The sequence below is a fragment of the Colobus angolensis genome, unplaced genomic scaffold, assembly GCF_000951035.1.
Source record: "Colobus angolensis palliatus isolate OR3802 unplaced genomic scaffold, Cang.pa_1.0 Scaffold51, whole genome shotgun sequence".
Classification (NCBI taxonomy): domain Eukaryota; kingdom Metazoa; phylum Chordata; class Mammalia; order Primates; family Cercopithecidae; genus Colobus; species Colobus angolensis.
Window position 1 is genome coordinate 11456756 of NW_012118599.1, and position 18471 is coordinate 11475226.

At 41.1% G+C, this 18471-nt stretch overlaps 1 protein-coding gene across 1 annotated transcript in view; it reads right to left on the bottom strand.

Moving 5' to 3' along the window:
* Positions 1 to 1172: 1172 nt before the first annotated feature.
* Positions 1173 to 18471, bottom strand: part of RUNX2 (runt-related transcription factor 2) — a 128501-nt gene continuing 111202 nt past the window's right edge. Inside the window, exon 6 of the mRNA XM_011960302.1 lies at positions 1173 to 5435. Within this exon, the coding sequence (XP_011815692.1) occupies positions 4957 to 5435 (479 nt within the window). The 3' untranslated portion in view covers positions 1173 to 4956. The remainder of the gene's footprint in view (positions 5436 to 18471) is intronic.

Sequence of the window (18471 nt, forward strand, 5' to 3'; positions counted from 1 at the left end):
TAGGAATACTGCTAAACATCCTACAATGCACGGGACAGCATCCCTGACACACACACAAAAAGAATTATCCAGTCTGAAATGTCAATAGTGCCAAGATCTAGCCCAACGCCTTTTCATAAACCAAGAAACTGAGACACAGAGGAGTAAAGGGATTTGCCCTAGACCATCCTGCTGGAGAAAACTGGAGACAGAAAGAAAGCCACTGTGACCACTTCCCTTGTGAATGCCCTTTAAAGTCACACAGATGTTTAATTTTTTTTTTTAAATAAATAAATCTACATCCTCAGAGTTGCAGACAAGTTCCCTGGCTTAAGCTCACCCAAATGCTTTCAGGACATTTCCTATTCTTGCAATTTAACTATTTCCAAGATTTCTTAGAAAATAGTGCCAAAGGGTTAAGAATGAGCAGATCTTCAAGGTCTCTAACTCTCCCTATGATGTGGGTCAGCTTGGCCACTGGCTGACCTTCTCTGCACCATGATTTCCTGGGTCCTTATTTTAGAATTGTGGTGAGCCCAAACATTCAGAAAGCACAGGACACAGCGAAAGCAACTTTTCTACCCTAGGCCTTCAACCTTATCGCAAGTGGGGGAACTTACCAAAAATAAACAATGGCCAAGGGGGAAAAAAATCTCCAAACTATAGTTATGTTCACTAGGAGCATTCTTCTGAGGCTATAGCCCGCCAGGCCAAGGTCCATTTTTACTCATCCTTGGGCTTTGGGTGACTTTATTTTTAAGAACCCAAAAGAGACGTGGAAAAGAAAACAGACTAGCCTATGTCTGGGCTGCCTGAGATCTTCTGCTGAGAGCCAGAGGTTCACTTGCGGGGCCATGTTCATGTTCCCAGAGATTAGAATCATGAAGCCATCAAGACTGCATCTATACCCCTGATAGGTCCCACAGTTGGAATAAATGGCCTTACTCAAGGTGAGCACTCCTTCCTTCAGACACAAGCTGGTAAGGAAGTGAGTTCACTGCTAGATTCTTTGCCCACCCCTCTCTAGGAACAGGACAAAACAAGAAGACACCGTTTACCAAAATTTTTTTTCTTCTCCCCAGTAATATAGCATCTCTTCTCTTAACAAGCCCTGGCAAGTGCCCAGGTGTAAGCAGGAGTAGACATCAGACTAGGGAGAAACCGTGAACAAGAAAAGACCCAAGGTACACACATAACAAAACCAAAAAAGCCATTTTATTGAAAATTAAATTCAAACTTCAAATTAATATTACAATCATGAGAAAAATGCCAAATAATTCAATTTACAGTTGCAACATACAATACAAATAGTCCCTTTGAAGTTGAGAGTAAACTCATCCACAATCATGACCTGTGGCACAAAGCGGAATTTTTACAATATGTGCATGGAAAGCAATTCTTGGGCAATAGCAATTGGAAAAATAAAAAGGAAAGCTTGTATTTACACAAAATGCTACAAATATTTTTGTTCCACAGAAACCTAAGAATGGTAAAGCATATCCAAAAGAAATGGAATTTTATTCAGAATACCTAAGAAATTATTGTAAGTTATGGTTTTGGCTGATATATTTCAAAGTACTGCATTAAAAAGCAAACAGTTATTTGTAAACATGAAGTAAACAAACATCTAAAAAATTCTCACACAGAAAATATTTTTAAAATGCATTCGTTTTCTAAAAACAACAAATTCAAGGTTTGGAAGAATTGTCTTTTATTATTGTTCTTTCAAAAACCATAGGTATAATGGTTACTTTTGCTAATGCTTCGTGTTTCCATGTATTAACCTGGAGTCTGGGCAAGTCCCTTTCCTTGGAATGGAGGGAATCCTTAAAGCCGTACACACATCTCCTCCCTTCTGAATTTATCACAGATGGTCCCTAATGGTGTGGACTTCTCTGCTCATTTTGAAAGGGCCCTGGCAGGGGAGAGGCGGTGAGACCATCTAAAGAGCAAATGATAGTTAATCTGTTGAGTTTCTCAGTTCCAGGCTGAATGTTATTCCACTAATCTAAAATCAAAGCTGTGGTACCTGTTCTGGAACTCTGACATGGGTTAAAATTTGTGAGACAACTGAAATGGATAAAAATGTGGCTGCACTGATCACACTATACATTCCAGCAATGTCTGTGCTACACAGAGAAGCATGCTATTTTAATTCCCAGGCACTAGCACATGGTTCCACAGTAGTAGTAAGACTTTGCTTGGGTCTTGAAATCACAAATCAAACACATGACCCAGTGCAAATTAAGGGTTCAGTGAAACAAAAAAAAAAAAAAGAAAAACAAAATTTTAATCCCTAGACCGAAAAAGGGCAGAATTTGTTCTAAGAAATGTGAATTACCCCCATCGGGGTGGTTGGAGTGAGGGTGGAGGGAAGAAGTGCTTGAATTTTTCCCAAGGAAAAAAAGCTTCTAAAGTGTTTCTGGGTTGCTGCCTGCAGCCACTATAGTAACATTTCAACACAAAAGCGTCCCTAAAGTCACTCGGTATGTGTACTGTAAACTTAAAAAAGCCCTTTTAACATTACAAAACAATGTACAAATATAGTACCTTTTTAATTAAATAGGATGCAGCTGGCACTGGCGGTAACATTTTTATGTCAATTAATTAAAATTGAAATGTGTAACCAGACACTGGCTTTTTTAAGTGCTGCTGAAACAAACACATATTTTACACTTACAAATAAATGGACAGTGGTGTGCTTCAAGCTACCACACACAAACAATAAATAGTATCAATTACTACTTCCATCTTACTTAAGTAATAGAAAAGTGGCTTATTTATCTAAGCATACTTGGTATACAGCCTTTAGAAGGCAAAGTGTTTTGTTTTCCCATCCATTTTTATTAGAAGGAGTCAGGATGAATTCGAAGGGAGACTCCCAGGCAGGAAGCACAGGTCCAGCTGCCCCACACGCTGTCCTGCAATGCTGGGTGGCCTAAAAAGGTGGGTTTGAGAAGGACCAGAGAACAAGGGGGCCATTAGGGGTTGAAGGCAAATCTCTGCTAAATTCTGCTTGGGTGGGTGGAGGATTCCAATGAAGGGACCCTGACTTTTCGGGGAGGACAGCAGGGATTGGCCTGGTGGTGTCATTAGATGATCCTTGTTTGGATTAAGGATTTGCACTTGGTCAATGAAAAAATGTGGCAGTGGTCAAAGGGCATGCCACAGAAGGGCTCTAGCTCAGATTCGTACACAGTAGTAGACACCAAACTCCACACACCCTTGCCCTCCTTGGCCCTCCATTGTAAGAAATACAAATGTCAAAGGCTGTCTGTAGGTCCCCACGGGCCATATGTCCTCTCAGCTCAGCTACCTGCTGGAACCTGGCTGCCTCTTCAGAGGACCTACTCCCAAAAGACAGTGATGTCATTCTGCTCCTCTAAATGCAAATTCTGTGGAAAGTTGCCAGTGGGGCCTTGGGTAAGGCAGATTGGGGTTCCCCTGATGTGTTGTTTGGTAAGGCTGGTTAGTTAAGAGTCCCTGGTGCAATTTTGCTCTCCTGTACTAGGTGTCTCATAATTGATCCTCTATCCACATGTGTGGCTTTAAGCTGACTATGTCTTTGCTATGAAGCCTGGCGATTTAGAGTTTTGCTTAACTATGAAATCACAGAACATTTTTCTGTAGTTCAATGATTTACTTGTGCTTGTCTTTTTAATATGACAAGAGTCATAATTACCCCAAAGAAATTAGAAAACCACATCACTCCAGCATTTCATGCTGATAAAGGGCTAAAGGTTGTTTTTTAAATCCCTAATTATTGCTTTAAAAGGCAAAGCTGTGTTAGAGGCATTCAAAGATCTGAAAGAACTAAACATAACATTTCCTTCATACATCACAAAAACAATCTATATCTAAAATGTTTGGAGATGGAAGTATTTTTTAAAATCACATTGTGCCTGGATGAACTGAAATTGCTTAGCAATATTTCAGATATGGCTCTAGACCACTGAAGAAATTTGTTATTTAATAAAGAGCACTTTTAGAGACCGAAGTCAACATATCAATACACTAAGAAATGTTTCAAGGGTCCAAATGTCATTAAATAATTATAAATATATCTTTAAAGTTATATGACCATTCACGTTAGCAAGTTACCTCAGATTTTACACATATTCATAATTTAAAAAAAAGAAAACAAATAACACATAGCCAAACGCAAACACTATCTATACCAGTATGGCTATAATAATGTATTGCCATTTTCAGTTTTGCATAAAAGGAAAAGGCAGGTTTTAGGGATGGGATTTATTTTTGGTTCAGTGGGGAAAGGGGAGGAGGAGTGTTAAAAAAAAAAAAAAGTAAAATAAAATAATCTATCCTGATCAGTTATTTTTGAAGTCACTTTCTTAGAGCATGGGAAAAAACAAAAACAAAAAAAAAAAAACGAACCCAACAGTTCAGATGAGGACCTGCAGCATGTCTGAAAGCAGAAATTGGAAGAGTTATTCTGAATGATGGTACTGTGATGGAAGCGTCCATTCTACCTCATGTCCCTTTAGTGCACCTCAACTGGTTTTGTAAACTGTCTGCAGAGGGCACTGGTCCATACACAGCTGCCACCGTGAGGGTATGAGGTTTCAGAGCACAGAGAGGAAGCGGCTTTGCTCTTCTCCCTCCTGAACCTGGAGTCCACCTCTCTGAATTGGCATATGAACAGGTTATCGATGATAACAGATCAAACAACAAAAACAAAAATACCTTTTCCCTTCTTTGTTCCTTTGTAAAAGTACATCTTAAATAGTAAACAATCTGAAGCTCAATTGCGATTGTCTCTCTTGAGCCTTCTGCTTCTCAGTATCTACCCTCTTATGGCTGCAAGATCATGACTGAGTGAATGAAAAATCTTCTAAAAAATAGGCACTTTGTAGATAGCTAATCGATATACATATATATGCACTCTCTCTATATATGTATATATTGATACGTGTGGGATGTGGTCCCCAGATACCACTGGACCACTGCTGAGGAATTTCAATATGGTCGCCAAACAGATTCATCCATTCTGCCACTAGAATTCAAAACAGTTGGGGAACTGCTGTGGCTTCCATCAGCGTCAACACCATCATTCTGGTTAGGCAAATTTGGATTTAATAGCGTGCTGCCATTCGAGGTGGTGGTGCATGGCGGAAGCATTCTGGAAGGAGACCGGTCTCCCCCCGGCACCATGGGAAACTGATAGGATCCTGACGAAGTGCCATAGTAGAGATATGGAGTGCTGCTGGTCTGGAAGGGTCCGCTCTGGCTTTGGGAAGAGCCGGGGTAGGGTGGTGGCAGGTAGGTGTGGTAGTGAGTGGTGGCGGACATACCGAGGGACATGCCTGAGGTGACTGGCGGGGTGTAAGTAAAGGTGGCTGGATAGTGCATTCGTGGGTTGGAGAAGCGGCTCTCAGTGAGGGATGAAATGCTTGGGAACTGCCTGGGGTCTGAAAAAGGGCCCAGTTCTGAAGCACCTAAAAATTATAACAGAAGATGGAGGGAAAAATCTGTAAATATCAATTAAAATAATAGAATTGTTACAAGAAAAAAAAAAAAAGAAAACTTTAGCTTTCCCAAAAAGGAACAGCAAGTCACAAACAGACCTTCAAATGCACCAGTCACTTTACAGTGTTTTTTCCCCCACTTTGTAGTCTTAACAGCATTGATCCTTAAGTTTTTCACCCCAGAGAATCCCAGAGGGCTTTAAAAACCCACATGTGTGCCAGGTCAATGTGTAAACCAACCCAACACTCTGATCACATAGGTTCACTCACCAGACTTTAAGACCAAATCCTCATGGATTTTTTTTCTCTTTTTGTTTCTCGTTGCACTTTAGATATTTGAAGTGAAATTTTTACTAAGTCAGACAAGTTTATTTTCCTCAACTCAATATAAAGAAATTCCAAAATAATGTCTTATTGTTATTTACTCTTGGCAGGCTCCTTCATCATAAAGGAACATCAAAAAGATAGCCTATCATGTTCCTATCATTTCCTTTAACGCCTTAAAATAATTTAAAATCTTGTCAGAAGTCTCATCTTAGCAACAGTGAAATCAAACCAGAAACTCATAACTTCTCTGGGGGTGGACACGGAGGGTCATAAGCTACTAGATCAGTCGGTTTTGAAAGTGGGAGTTAGGAGGCACAAGGGGGCATGGCACCTTAGGAATCACTGCATTTCAAGTCTTGATGGGAGACTTGTGACCTGATTTAGGCCAGGTGCTGACAGTAGCGGTTGCGAGAGGCTCGCTGCCTAGGGGAGATTAAGAGGAGGGCACTCCCCACCCGTCTCCCAGGCCCCAGCACCACATCCTACAGAACCAGCTTCAAGTCAACTTGAAGCAGTAACCTAAAGGCAAAGATGGTTTTCCCCTAAAGCGTGAAGCCCTTTCACGTCTAAAGCTAATGGTAGGCCTCCTTAATAGATGTTTCTGGTGCCGAACTTATGAAACCACCGTTATATACCATTTCATGTGGAAACCAGTTTTCTGAAATGCTACAATCTTGTAGTTGTGATCTTTACAGACTGGGTTTATTATTATTTTTCTAGAATTGACAGAATTGTAACAAGCCCTTTTCTAATACCAGTGCTCTTGTTAAAATATTGATCCCTTCTAAAATATTTTGATTATTCGGATCTCATATATTTGTTTTCCCTACAGCTTTTAGCTATAAAGGAAAGCACTAAACAATTCTTGAGGAATTTAATGAATGGGTATTTCTTCACCTCATTTTTATTCAGACCTTGTTCTCGGATATTACAATGTTTATTAAGGGAATAATCCGAACACTTTTCTCTAAAGGTGCTGACTGAAGGTTGTTAATTTTTGTTAAAATGCACACTGCTTATAATCTTCATAAAATGCAAGGGTTAAGTGCCATCATGTGCATTTGTAATATAAAGTGACTCTTTAAAAGCAACATATAGTTAACAAAATTTACAAATCGGACAGTAACAACCAGACAGCCCAGCCCAGCCCAGCCCTGCCCAGCCCAGCAATGGTTAAAAGTCTCACCTGCCTGGCTCTTCTTACTGAGAGTGGAAGGCCAGAGGCAGAAGTCAGAGGTGGCAGTGTCATCATCTGTAAAATGAGGGGGATGAGCTCTAAGTTCCCTTCCAGCTCTAATGTTCTATGACCATGAATTCCAAGAGAGAAGGAGAAGCAACAGCCTTAGGGGAGGGGTAGACAGAGAGGTTCCCATCCCTCATTAGTATTTTCCCAGAATCCACAGGCCCATAAGCAGACGGTAAAAGCTAGGGAGCAGCTTCTAAGGCCAGAAGCAAACACTTTCAAGATGAAGAACCAAAACTGACATAGCCCAGGCAGTCACTCTGTGCTTTTTATAAATCCTTCCATCCTCAACTAGCCTCTACCTATTCCTCCCCAAAACGAAATTCTGACAAGCTTAAGTTTAAAAATGTGGAAGCAGTGATTACGACAGAATCAGAAATGGGAGCAGATGCGCCACAACATCTCCCCCACCCAGTGCTTGTGCCCTGCCTGGTATAATACAGAGGCCAAATGGAGGCCACAGCTGTTCCTCAGGCAGCCTCTGCACTGCAGGGCATCCAGGTGACCTTGAGCTGGCAGAACTAATAGCGATGGGCAGGTCACTTCTGTATGCATTAAGTTCAATAGTTAGATCATATAAGAAAAACCAGAAAAATGTGAACAGTGTGCATCAGAAAGAAGTCGCACTTAAAACCCCAACGTGTGCCCCCTGCAGAAGCATGGAGTTCACACAGATAGACATGTTAATGTAAAAACTGCTTCTCAGGTGTATTTGTACTTAAAATACACTGTAGTAATAATTACAATTCCGTATGGTTTCACTTATTTTGATGCAGAAACCTCATTAAAACTCTTTATGTGGGGCCCTGGCAGTAAACTCCAATATGGTTTTGAATTTACTCCTCCCTCCTCCTTCCTCTCAATTTTACCTGATACATTTTGCTGATGTTTTTATTGCCCATCACACGCCAGGATCACTGTACCTTTCTGGTTTATAGATGCTAGCTAACACAAATTGACATTCGTTTTTCAATTAATGAGCTCTGGTTATGGTTTATAGAAAAAAATGCAACAAATTTCCGCTAGGTTTACAGTATTTTAACCAATCACTTCTAGGCATTTGAGTCTTAATGTCTTGAGAATGGACTCTTTCTTGACAAAGAGCACTAATGTTGACTTGAAAGGGATTATAGGATGATTTTTCAACTTACAAACAATAGAATTTTCTGGAATTTGTTGAGTCATTTTATGTTACCAAGAAATGTTCCTGAAACATATTGCAACATGTTCTGTAGGAAGAAATAGTAGCAATTTGCTCCAGTACGACATGAGATCCCTTATAAAATAATCACAATAGGGTGGTGGCAGAAATATTAAACTTAAAAGAAAGACTATAAACTCCTTCCTAATCTTCAATTTTTAAAATAATAATTGTTACAGAAGCAAATAATATCATTAAATTTTCTTTCATTGAATAAGGTTGTATCTTTGCTTCTAATCTCTGTTTTGTACATGAACTCAGGTTTTCTTTTAGAACCCCTTCTTGGGCTCTTTTGACATTGTATCCTAAACTAGTCATATCTTGTGTCACCAACCACATTGTACCCACAAACTTACAAACACAGAACTGGATATTACATCAACTAAAGTAAGCAAAATGTAAATTTGACTTATTAAGAGTCCACATTATGAAAGCCTAGAGTTCTAAAAGTAGTGCAACCCCAATCTGATTTTATAAATATAAAACCAAAGCTCAACCACTCCCCCAGTGATACGCCTGGTACCCTCAGAGCTCCCAAGAGCCCGTTTAAAACTCCTGACTACAACTTACTGGATAGATAAAGGTGGTTTGGAGACCTTTTTAAAATAGCAAGGAACAACTTGCACAGATCCATTCTTTTTGCTGTTATCCACGTTATCTCCTCCATATACAAAGTACATTCGGCTATTAGGCTTTGCTGAACAGTGGAGAAGTTAAGAGTGCTATAGCCAACACTAGATCACTTGGTGCTAAGAGTTTTAAAATGGTATGTGCCTACATCTGGGGGTTCCTGGGGGACTGCCAGGAGTTACTAGAAGCCGAAGATAATCATTGTGCATTTTCCCAATGGGCTGGTTTTACTCAACTTGGGGAAAATAATACACTATACAATAAAGATGAATATGATGTGGAAGAGAATGCAACATTCACGTGAATTTTTAGTCAAAGTCAAATAAAAAATGACCTCAACAAAAATTTTGCACTTGTATAGCTTTAGGCTATGCTCCCAGATCCCCTAAGCTACTCAAATATTCCATTACGTTGGTTGAAGAACTCTGATGGAAAAGTCTAAACTCCTAATTTACTGCTTAGGTAATGCAAATCTAACCCCTGTTTGACAAATAGGAAGGGTGATATCTAGAGAAAGGAAGCCATTTACTCAGTATCACAAAATCACAGCCACAGCTAGACAGACCTCTTTGACTTCTAACAAAGGATATGCGATCTTAGTTACCCTTAAGGAATCTGGTTAACATGATCACAGATCTATCTACACACACACACACACACACACACACACACACACCCCTCTGCTATCTTAGAGGTTGGTTTGCCTAAATGAAAAATACTTAAAATATCTCAAAATACTTAAATTGACTCTTCTGCTGCCTAAGTGCTGCCCCAGTGAGAGTTCCTATCTTTGGGATATTATTAACAACTCTTTCAGGCCTTGTTGATCTAATCTGCTAAATAATGGGCAATTAGTTTAGTTGCTCAGGGCAACATGTGAATGAGACCAAGGTCAAGGGTATGATCCCCTTAGGACCTGCTGGCTTCCTACAGATGCATTTCATTCCAAAACTGCTGTCTACACCCCTAGCCAAAGCCAAACAGCTTGCAAACAAATGTAGCTGTCATAAAGAGAGCTGCAAGAACTTTGCTCATTAAAATAGTAACGGCAGTGGCAGCAGCAATTTTTCACAACCTAATATACACAGGGAAGAATATATTAATAAAATTTCCATGGAGTGCAAATAAAAATAAAATCGCTAATAAAAGTAAAAACATCTTGCCCCTCCTCCCAAGGTCTATGAGAAATAGCCTCTCTTTACCCAACTAGGTTTCTTGGTCTTCAAGTGGAAAGTGTGTGAAACCAAGATAAGGGGGAATCAAAGAGAATGTCTGATCTCTAATTTTCAGGGCCTGCAATCCTCCACGTGGCATCTTTCACACACTGCTTTCCAATGCTGCTTATCCTGCGTCACGTTTGGCTCGTACTGAGAGTAGCTGTGGAGGGTAGAGATGTGTCTGATACATTTTTGCCTCCCCTTCAGAACTTCGTAACAGTCACACCTGTGTTTGACATTTGTAGGCCTTTACCAAGGCCTTTACTTTAACATACATTTTCTCATTGACTAGGCCCCCAATAAATAATGGTTGGTTGATGGAAAATGGGTAAGGTGATCTCTAGAACAAAAAGAAATTGGAATTTGGGCAAAATAACATACTAGGTACTTGCCATTGGGACTGTCAGCTGGGAAACCCCATGCCCCATGTCCTCTTGGCCTCTGTGCGGTACATTCACACATCCCCGTGGAGCAGGCAGGTCGGGGCAGAAAAAAAGGAAGCGGGGCCTTAAATCCAGACTGAACATATGTTGGCATATTCAGAGTCCTCTGCCCACTTTATGTGAGAGTATAAAGGTACAGAATGAAAAGCCATCATACTTCTCAGCAATGAGGTGTTAACTTCAAAGCTTCATTGGGGCCTTTTAAATGGTAGCAGTTATTGCTTCAACAAATCTCAAATAAATCCCAAGAACGTTTTATTAAGCCCCTCTCAGAGTTCTTTCTATTGGAACATGTAATACACAAGACCTACGTGGAGCTGCTCTCCCCTGGTAACCAAGAATCTTCTCCCTCTTTTAAATGTTTTGGCTGCCCCCTTACCAACAGCTCTATTATTTAATTTCCTATTTTACTTCTGTTTCAATAGCATTTATTTTCTGTATCACTCTTTTGCGCCCTTACTCACTCTCTTACTGAATTATTAGCTGTTTCTTAGTTTGTTTTCTCCAGCTATAAAGTCAGCTTTGGATGGCAAAGAATATGTTTTCTTCTCATAGCCCTCTCAGAACCTAGTACATTGTAAGAGGTTAAAATGAAAAAAATAAAAAAGGTGGGTGCATGGTTGGATGGATGAATGAATACATAAATTAGTCGAAGGATTGGGAACTCTGTACAATAACTCTGTACAGTTTTAACACAAAAGAAAAAGATATGAAAAGCATTGAGCAAGGCTGACATCAAACCTAAAATGTAATTCGAATACATTCCATACTTACAAAACCTTGTAAAACTCTCCCTAAAGAGCATTCAAAGCTATTCCCAAGCATTATTGCATCACTTGACCTCACATTGCAGACAGGAGCCCCCAAAACAGCAGTTGACACTAGTAAACGGATGCCTCTGGTTTGTTACCACTGTTATTTCCTCTTCACTCCCAGCACCTGTCCTGCCTCCCAGCCAGTATCTGGGTGTAGATCCACACTAGGGAGCCCTGGGGAGACTAGATGAAGGGGAAAGAGGGCCAGGTCAGAAACGCATGGCCTGCTGTTAGGTAAGCATACTCGTCCTTCCTCATGATCCTGGGTTAATTGCTGCCACTAAGATCATAATCTTAGAGTGAGTAGTTTAAAGGAACAGAGAGTGAAACTAGCATCTTGTTTGAATTTTTAGACTAGTATGCAGAAGCAGAAGTCAGAGTCATCAAGAATCATAGATGAGTTCCATAGATGAGTTTTATAGACACGGAAGCCTGCAGGCATGGTAGATCTGAGCGGTAACACGAGACTCCGACACGATTCTCCGTCCCAGCTCCAGCATTCTATTCTACCTCTGCACCCTGACAAAGCATGCAGGGTGCAGAGGAAAACATAGAGGGTCTGCCTTGAGCTTCTTGAGATCTGCATTCTATGAAAACACACACGAAAAGGGAAATTTTTCCACTTACTGCCTTTTTAAGTCACACAGGCAGTAGGGCCTTAAAACAAGGGTGTATTACCCCTTACTCAAGTATAGGCCAGCCATCTTTCAAAAGGCATATCTGAGCAATTCTGTAATAAAGGAGTGAAAAGGAAGGAGGCTACGTGCATATTCAGAGTCCTCTGCCCTATTTCAAAGTCATATCCCACTGCTCCTCAGCATGGCTCCTCTTCCTGGTGGAGTGATATATACTCAGGACACTCAAGGGAACTTTGCCCATGCTCTCCACAGCACCCATGACTTTCTCCCTTCTCTCTGTCAGACCAAGGTAAGCAAGCACTGTCTTCAAATCTCACCACTACACAAGGATTTCCTGGGCATACAAATTCTTACCATAATATTTCATTTATGAAACAAACCTTGGACATTTATGTAGAGAAATCTTACTGCTGCACACATTCCTAAGTATTATCATTGGTTTTAGATAAGAATTTTCATTTTCCAACTAAAGAGGAAGCAAATTAAGAGTAAGAATGACATATTCTTCTTCCAGATCCCAGCTAATACACAGTATGGTGCTAAGAAGACAGATGCTTCAAAAAATTTTGCTAAGCAGATGAATTACTACCAAAGTCTCAAGCAGATAAACATGACAGAGGTAGAAATGCTATATAAACATTGTCCATAAGTCAAATGTAGACTATATGCAAAATATTACTTTGCATTTTCCACACTGAGGTTCTAAGGGACCAATTTTCTAAATTTCCTGGAATTTCTCCCCTTACACTAAAAAATGATCAACTATCCATCACTAACTTAGTTTTACTTTTCATTTCATTAGATGATAATTAGGAAAATGTACCATATATGGAAGACATGCAATGGATCATCCTGATGGAGAAGAAAGCAGCAAAATGAGACTGTAAAATCATTTTAAGATAATGAAATGACCAGCAAACTCCATTCTTTTGCAAAAGAGAGGGAAAGCGCCTCAACTATCCAGTCTAAATATTTGTTTTCTGTGTTGTAATGAATTGTACTTTTCCACGGCATGCTCAGAAATTCTGAAAGAACTAGCTGATCCTAAGGCTGAGAGAGTATGTTATGCTGAAGGAAAAAGAGAGAGAGGGAAAAAAAAAAAACCTGGCAATTTTCAAAAAATTCAGCCATTCCTTAAACCCACCCAAATTTTGAGAATATTGTTGGAAGAATATATTTCCTTTTGTAAAGGGAAAGGGGGCAGGCAGTAGAAGTGTGAGTGAGTGTGTATGCATACAGGGAGGGAGAGCAAGGGAAGGAAGGAGCCAAAGATGGAGGGGGAAGAGAAAAGGGAGGAAAAATGAGAGAGATCTTCCTGCTAGGCCTTGATTAAGAACTTTTTAAATCCTAGGAAGGGTGGATAGTCTTTGAAACCAGATCCGCTGCAGGAAGGAGGCCAGCACCCAGGACACCGTGTCTTTCAGAAGGGGCCACCCACGGTGCCGTGGCAGTCATATGACTGCCCTGTCACATCCTGAAGCCATTTCCAGCCCATGCACACGTCTGTGCTCCCATTTAGAGAGGATGGGATATATTGGGAACACATATGGAAACACTTTCAGAGAATCAGTTTCCATGAAATTCATAATGAGCCAAGTGGCTTCAGATGTGGTTGCGTTCCTCCGATTAGCCAGCAAAAAAAAAAAAAAAAAAAAGGAAAAAAGGAGGAAAAAAAGGGACAAATCCACCCTTTCAGACCTTATTTCAGTTTCAGAAAAATTAAAAACCACTAATGACTTATGGCTACCAAAACATGGAGCCATGATTAGGAGAGAAGGAACTAGGAAAAACGAGGGAGAGAGGTTTAAAAGTGATAGCCTTTCCCTTCTAAAAATAACAGTTTCAATATCGGTAATCTTACCTTACATCAGAGAGAGGCTTTCCTGCGATGGTATCTGCCTAGAGTGGCATAATTAATTTTCTGACATCTTGGCAGGAGGTTGTGCGCATGTGCAAATAAGGGGGTGGGAGGTGGCGGGGAGATGGCGAGCGAGGCAGAGGCTGCAAGACCAACCCTTATTTGATAACATATGTGGTCAATTAAGATTATTTTAAAAATTGCAAACTAAATGATAAATTGTTCCTAAGTAAATCTTTCAAAAAAGCCAGAATTCAGACAGGACAGCCTGGTATTTTCCTGTGGCCTGCGCTAGTGGTAACTTGGGCTATATTAAAAGCAGAAATTTATGAACTGGTTGAGATGTTATATATTAGACACCAAAGCCTAACTGATAGGAAGGCATGAAATACAAGAAGTGGACAAATGGAGAAGGGTTTTTAAAGAGGGACATTTAACTGATATTAGTAAGTTAAAACATTATTTTTGTATTAAAACAAAAACATACATATTCTAAAATAAAATTCACATACATTCTCAGATAAAACAAGAGACATGAAAATATTTTCCTTAGGGAACTTGGGGTTGTTTTGGGTTATGCCAGAAGATCGGGGAGAGCAGGGGTAGTGAAGGAGCCCTTGAGTTTCCTCTGCCCTTTGAGGCGCTCCCGTGGAAAAATCTGCGCAGCGTTTCTTTCAGGCTTGGTAGCAAGCCTGAAGCCCCGGTGCAGGAATGTTCTGACTTGAAGCTGCTTGATGATGGGCTGGGAACTAGAACTGCCTATTGCTTAATAGACGAGTTAGTCGCTTAGTTCCCTAACCATATGAGTCCTATAAGTGATGGAACAGCCACAGCATCCCATCGTGTTAGCAAAAATTGACTAAAAGAGTGGCTAACCAAACAACTGGGATTCCACGGCTCAGATCTGCAGAAGTACTCGATTGAAGCACTCCCACTGCCATTTTGTCATTAAATCCTCTGTGAGGTAGCAAAGTCACTGGCTGTACTTTATGAATGGCAAACTTAAACTCAAAAAAAAGTGATTTCATCGAAGTTACAGATCAGTACATGGTGGCCCACAACCCGGCCCCAGACTTGTGGGGGCTTTGCTGCCACTGTCTCCCCTTACGTTAGGGTGCAGGGATTTGGGGTCATTTTCATGTGAATTCTAGCAGCCTGGCCATGGCTACCAGGAAGGCAATGATGAAAAGAGTTCTGACCAGTTATCACTGACAGCCCTGGGGATGGAGGTGGAATGGGAGGCAGATGCATTCACTTATTTGCCATGCTTGACCCAGCCCCAGAATTCTGATACTGTCTTTACCACTGGCATTCTGAATGATATGAAGCAAATCACGTTTTATATTCCTTAGTCTCACTGCATGAGACACTTGTAAGCAGGAACTGGTAACAGTACACAGCAAATAGCCAACATTTCCATCCTAAAAGGGCATGCCTCCCTACCTGTACTATTTGAACTAGTAGAGCCAGAGAAGAAGGAAACGAAAAAGACTGGGTCTCCAGGTTAGAAAATACATAAATTGAAGATCAAAATCCTGAAATTCGCGATCAACCGCACACACCTAACTGCAGGTCCAGTCAAACTCTTCTGGAAAAAACAAACAAACAAACAAACAAACAAAATAAAAAAACCATAACTGAGAAGAGAGATGCTGGTTGAGGTAGGAAAAGACTATGAAATGAATAATCACCATAAAGTCCACTGTTTTCAGATAGAGTTTGAAGAGTTCTAGTCGGACTCTGCTTCTTAAAGTAGGACTCAAGCTGCTCCTTTAAATCTAAAACCTACCCAATCTAAGACTACACCTGTAACCGAGACTAGCACTGGTCCAGGAGAGACGCCAGGGAAAAGGAAGAGTCCACTGCAGGCAGCGGCTGCTTTCAAGTCCGAATCACACAAAACCTGACAAGCTGGGGGCACTATTTTTTCAAAGACCATTTCCCGAAATAGATCTCAAAAGGCTTGGTGCCCAGGTGTGGTCCAACAGCCCTGAGGCCATCCTGGGCCTTAAAGCACGTGGCTCAAATTGCCTGATGCCCCTAGACCTAGGACTTGAACCAGATTACTAAGTGCTGTTCAATCTCTATAACTCAACTCCAAAAGATATAGCTACCCCAGGCCTAACGCAATCCATATTAATCTAGGATCAAAGCCACAGGCTTCAGCCTCAAACTGCATGGTGCGAGGACCTATGCTTATTTTTGCCCTTTCTCCCTCTACAGTCAGATGCAGCCACTTACCTGTGCCCCAGTGGAGGCCTGGGCTGACCATGCCCTGGGAGCGGTTCCTGCCCCAGGAGGAAATACATAAGGGGCTTCCGGGTTGTGACAGACGCTGGCTTTATATTCGAGGTTCACTTTGTGTGTTGCATCTTCTGCTTGGGTGGTTTATCTGGCTTCCTGAATCTTTATCTTGTTTGACTTTCTGGTTCCTTGGGATTTCCTTGCTCATGTCTGCCTACCTGTTCTGTGACTTCACGTCAGGTTTTTTCGCTCAGGTGTGTGTGTGTTTCTAGACTCTGTGTTAAGTGCACACAAACATTTGCAAGAGCAACAATCTTGTCCCAACTTACCTTTCCAGTCTTGTGTCTCATTTTCCTTCTCATGAACTCTACAATCCAGACATACCGGACCCTCTTCCATCTTCTGTGCTACCCTGCCTTTTCCCACCTTCCTGCCTGGGTTTACATCAGCCCCTTGCCCCTTAGTATCCCCCTAGCCCCCTACTCTATCTCAACTCCTTAAAATTCTAAACAGCCTTTAAAATCGACCTCACAGTCCCCAATTGCTGTGAAGCTTCTTCACATATTCTTGCTTTAGCCCACAGTAACCTCCCCTTTCTCTCTGCAGGTAATTAGTTCTTCATTTGTATCTTTCTTATAAGTTTGCTGGGGGAGCAACAATTGCATGGTCACCTCTGCTAGCCTTTTTTTTTTTTTTTAATTTAACTTTTAAGTTCGAGGGTACTTGTTGCAGGTTTGTTACACAGATAAACTTGTGACTCGGGAGTCTGTCGTACAGATTATTTCATCGTCCAGGTATTAAACCTAGTACCCGTTAGTTATTTATCCTGATCCTCTCCATCCTCCCAGCCTCCACCATCCATATGTGTCCGTGCGTTCTCAACATTCAAGCTCCCACGTATAAGTGAGAACATGCAGCAGTCTTTGGTTTTCTGTTCCTGCATGAGTTTGCTAAGGATAATGGTCTCCAGCTCCGTCTGTCTTCCTGCAAAGGACATGATCTCGTTCTTTTTTACGGCTGCATTCAACTAGCCTTTAAAAAATGGGAATGCTGTCCTATTTATCTTTAAACACACCATCGCCTTTCTCAGAGTTACATACAAAAAGTATTTAAATGTGTGTCTAAGGGAAAAATGATGGCAATAGCAGACTTGACCTAAATCTGCTAACTGCCTTTCCTACTTACTCTACCTGTGTGTACCTGAAAGGGTTCAGGTTAGTTGCGGAGCCACAGCTCCGCCCTGACTACCAGTTAGTTCTGCAGCGAGTCTCTTGCTCTCCTCTGTCCCCTGGCTTGCCCCCTTTACCCTCTGAACAAAATCTGTTTCTGATGTTTTCAGTCCCAGCAAATCATCAGGTCCCACATCAACCTACCTCTCAAAACTCATCATGAAATGATAAGCTAACATCTCGATTTTGCTTTTTAAGTTTTCACTGTTTTTACATACTTTTGGTTTTACCTTCACCAAGAGCCTGAGAGGTAGGCAGGACAGGCACCGACTGATAAGGAAGCTTCATCAGAGAAAGAAGGCACCGTCTGGAGGACACAGCTCATTAGTGCAGAGCTGAAATGAACAATTTGTGTCCTTTTTTTCCCCCAGTAGAGGTGCCTCATCAGCATCTACTACTTTTCATCCAAAGTCTTGACAGGAGGGCTGGGCGTGGTGGCTCAGGCCTGTAATCCCAGCACTTTGGGAGGCCAACGCAGGTGGATCACTTCAGGTCAGGAGTTTGCGACCAGCCTGCCCAATATGGTGAAACTCCATCTCTACTAAAAATACAAAAATTAGCCAGGCGTGGTGGTGTGCACTTGTAGTCCCAGCTAATTGGGAGGCTGAGGCATGAGAATCGCTTGAACCCGGGAGGTGGAGGCTGCAGTGAGCCGAGACTGAGCCACTACACTCCAGCCTGGATGACAGAGTGAGACTCTGTCTCAAAACAAAACAAAAAAAGGATGGTATTTCTTTAAAAACAGGGCATATTTCAATTGATACTTTTAAAGCGATGACTGGTATGCCTTCTCGCATTGGATGTTTATATCCAGTGACATCAGAAACTAAACTACTACCTTTTATTTAACTGAAAAACTGACTTTGCAAAGAATTTCTTTCTCTTTGTTGCTAGGAATTAGCCTAAAACCATGTACAGGAGTCTTCCTGCTATCCTGAGACAATGCTCCTTATGTAACTTCCGAATCCAAATGCAGTGTTGTAGTAACTCGTTCCTCTGACAGTCGCAGCGTTTTTCCACTCAAGCCCTGCACACAGAATTAACTCAAAACTTCTGCAAGAAAAACGTCCCTTTTAGAGTTTGATTTGGCATCAGTTTCAAAGAGCTGTTTGTATATTTTAGAATATGTAGAATTTTCCTTTGATTGAAAACTCTCTTTTA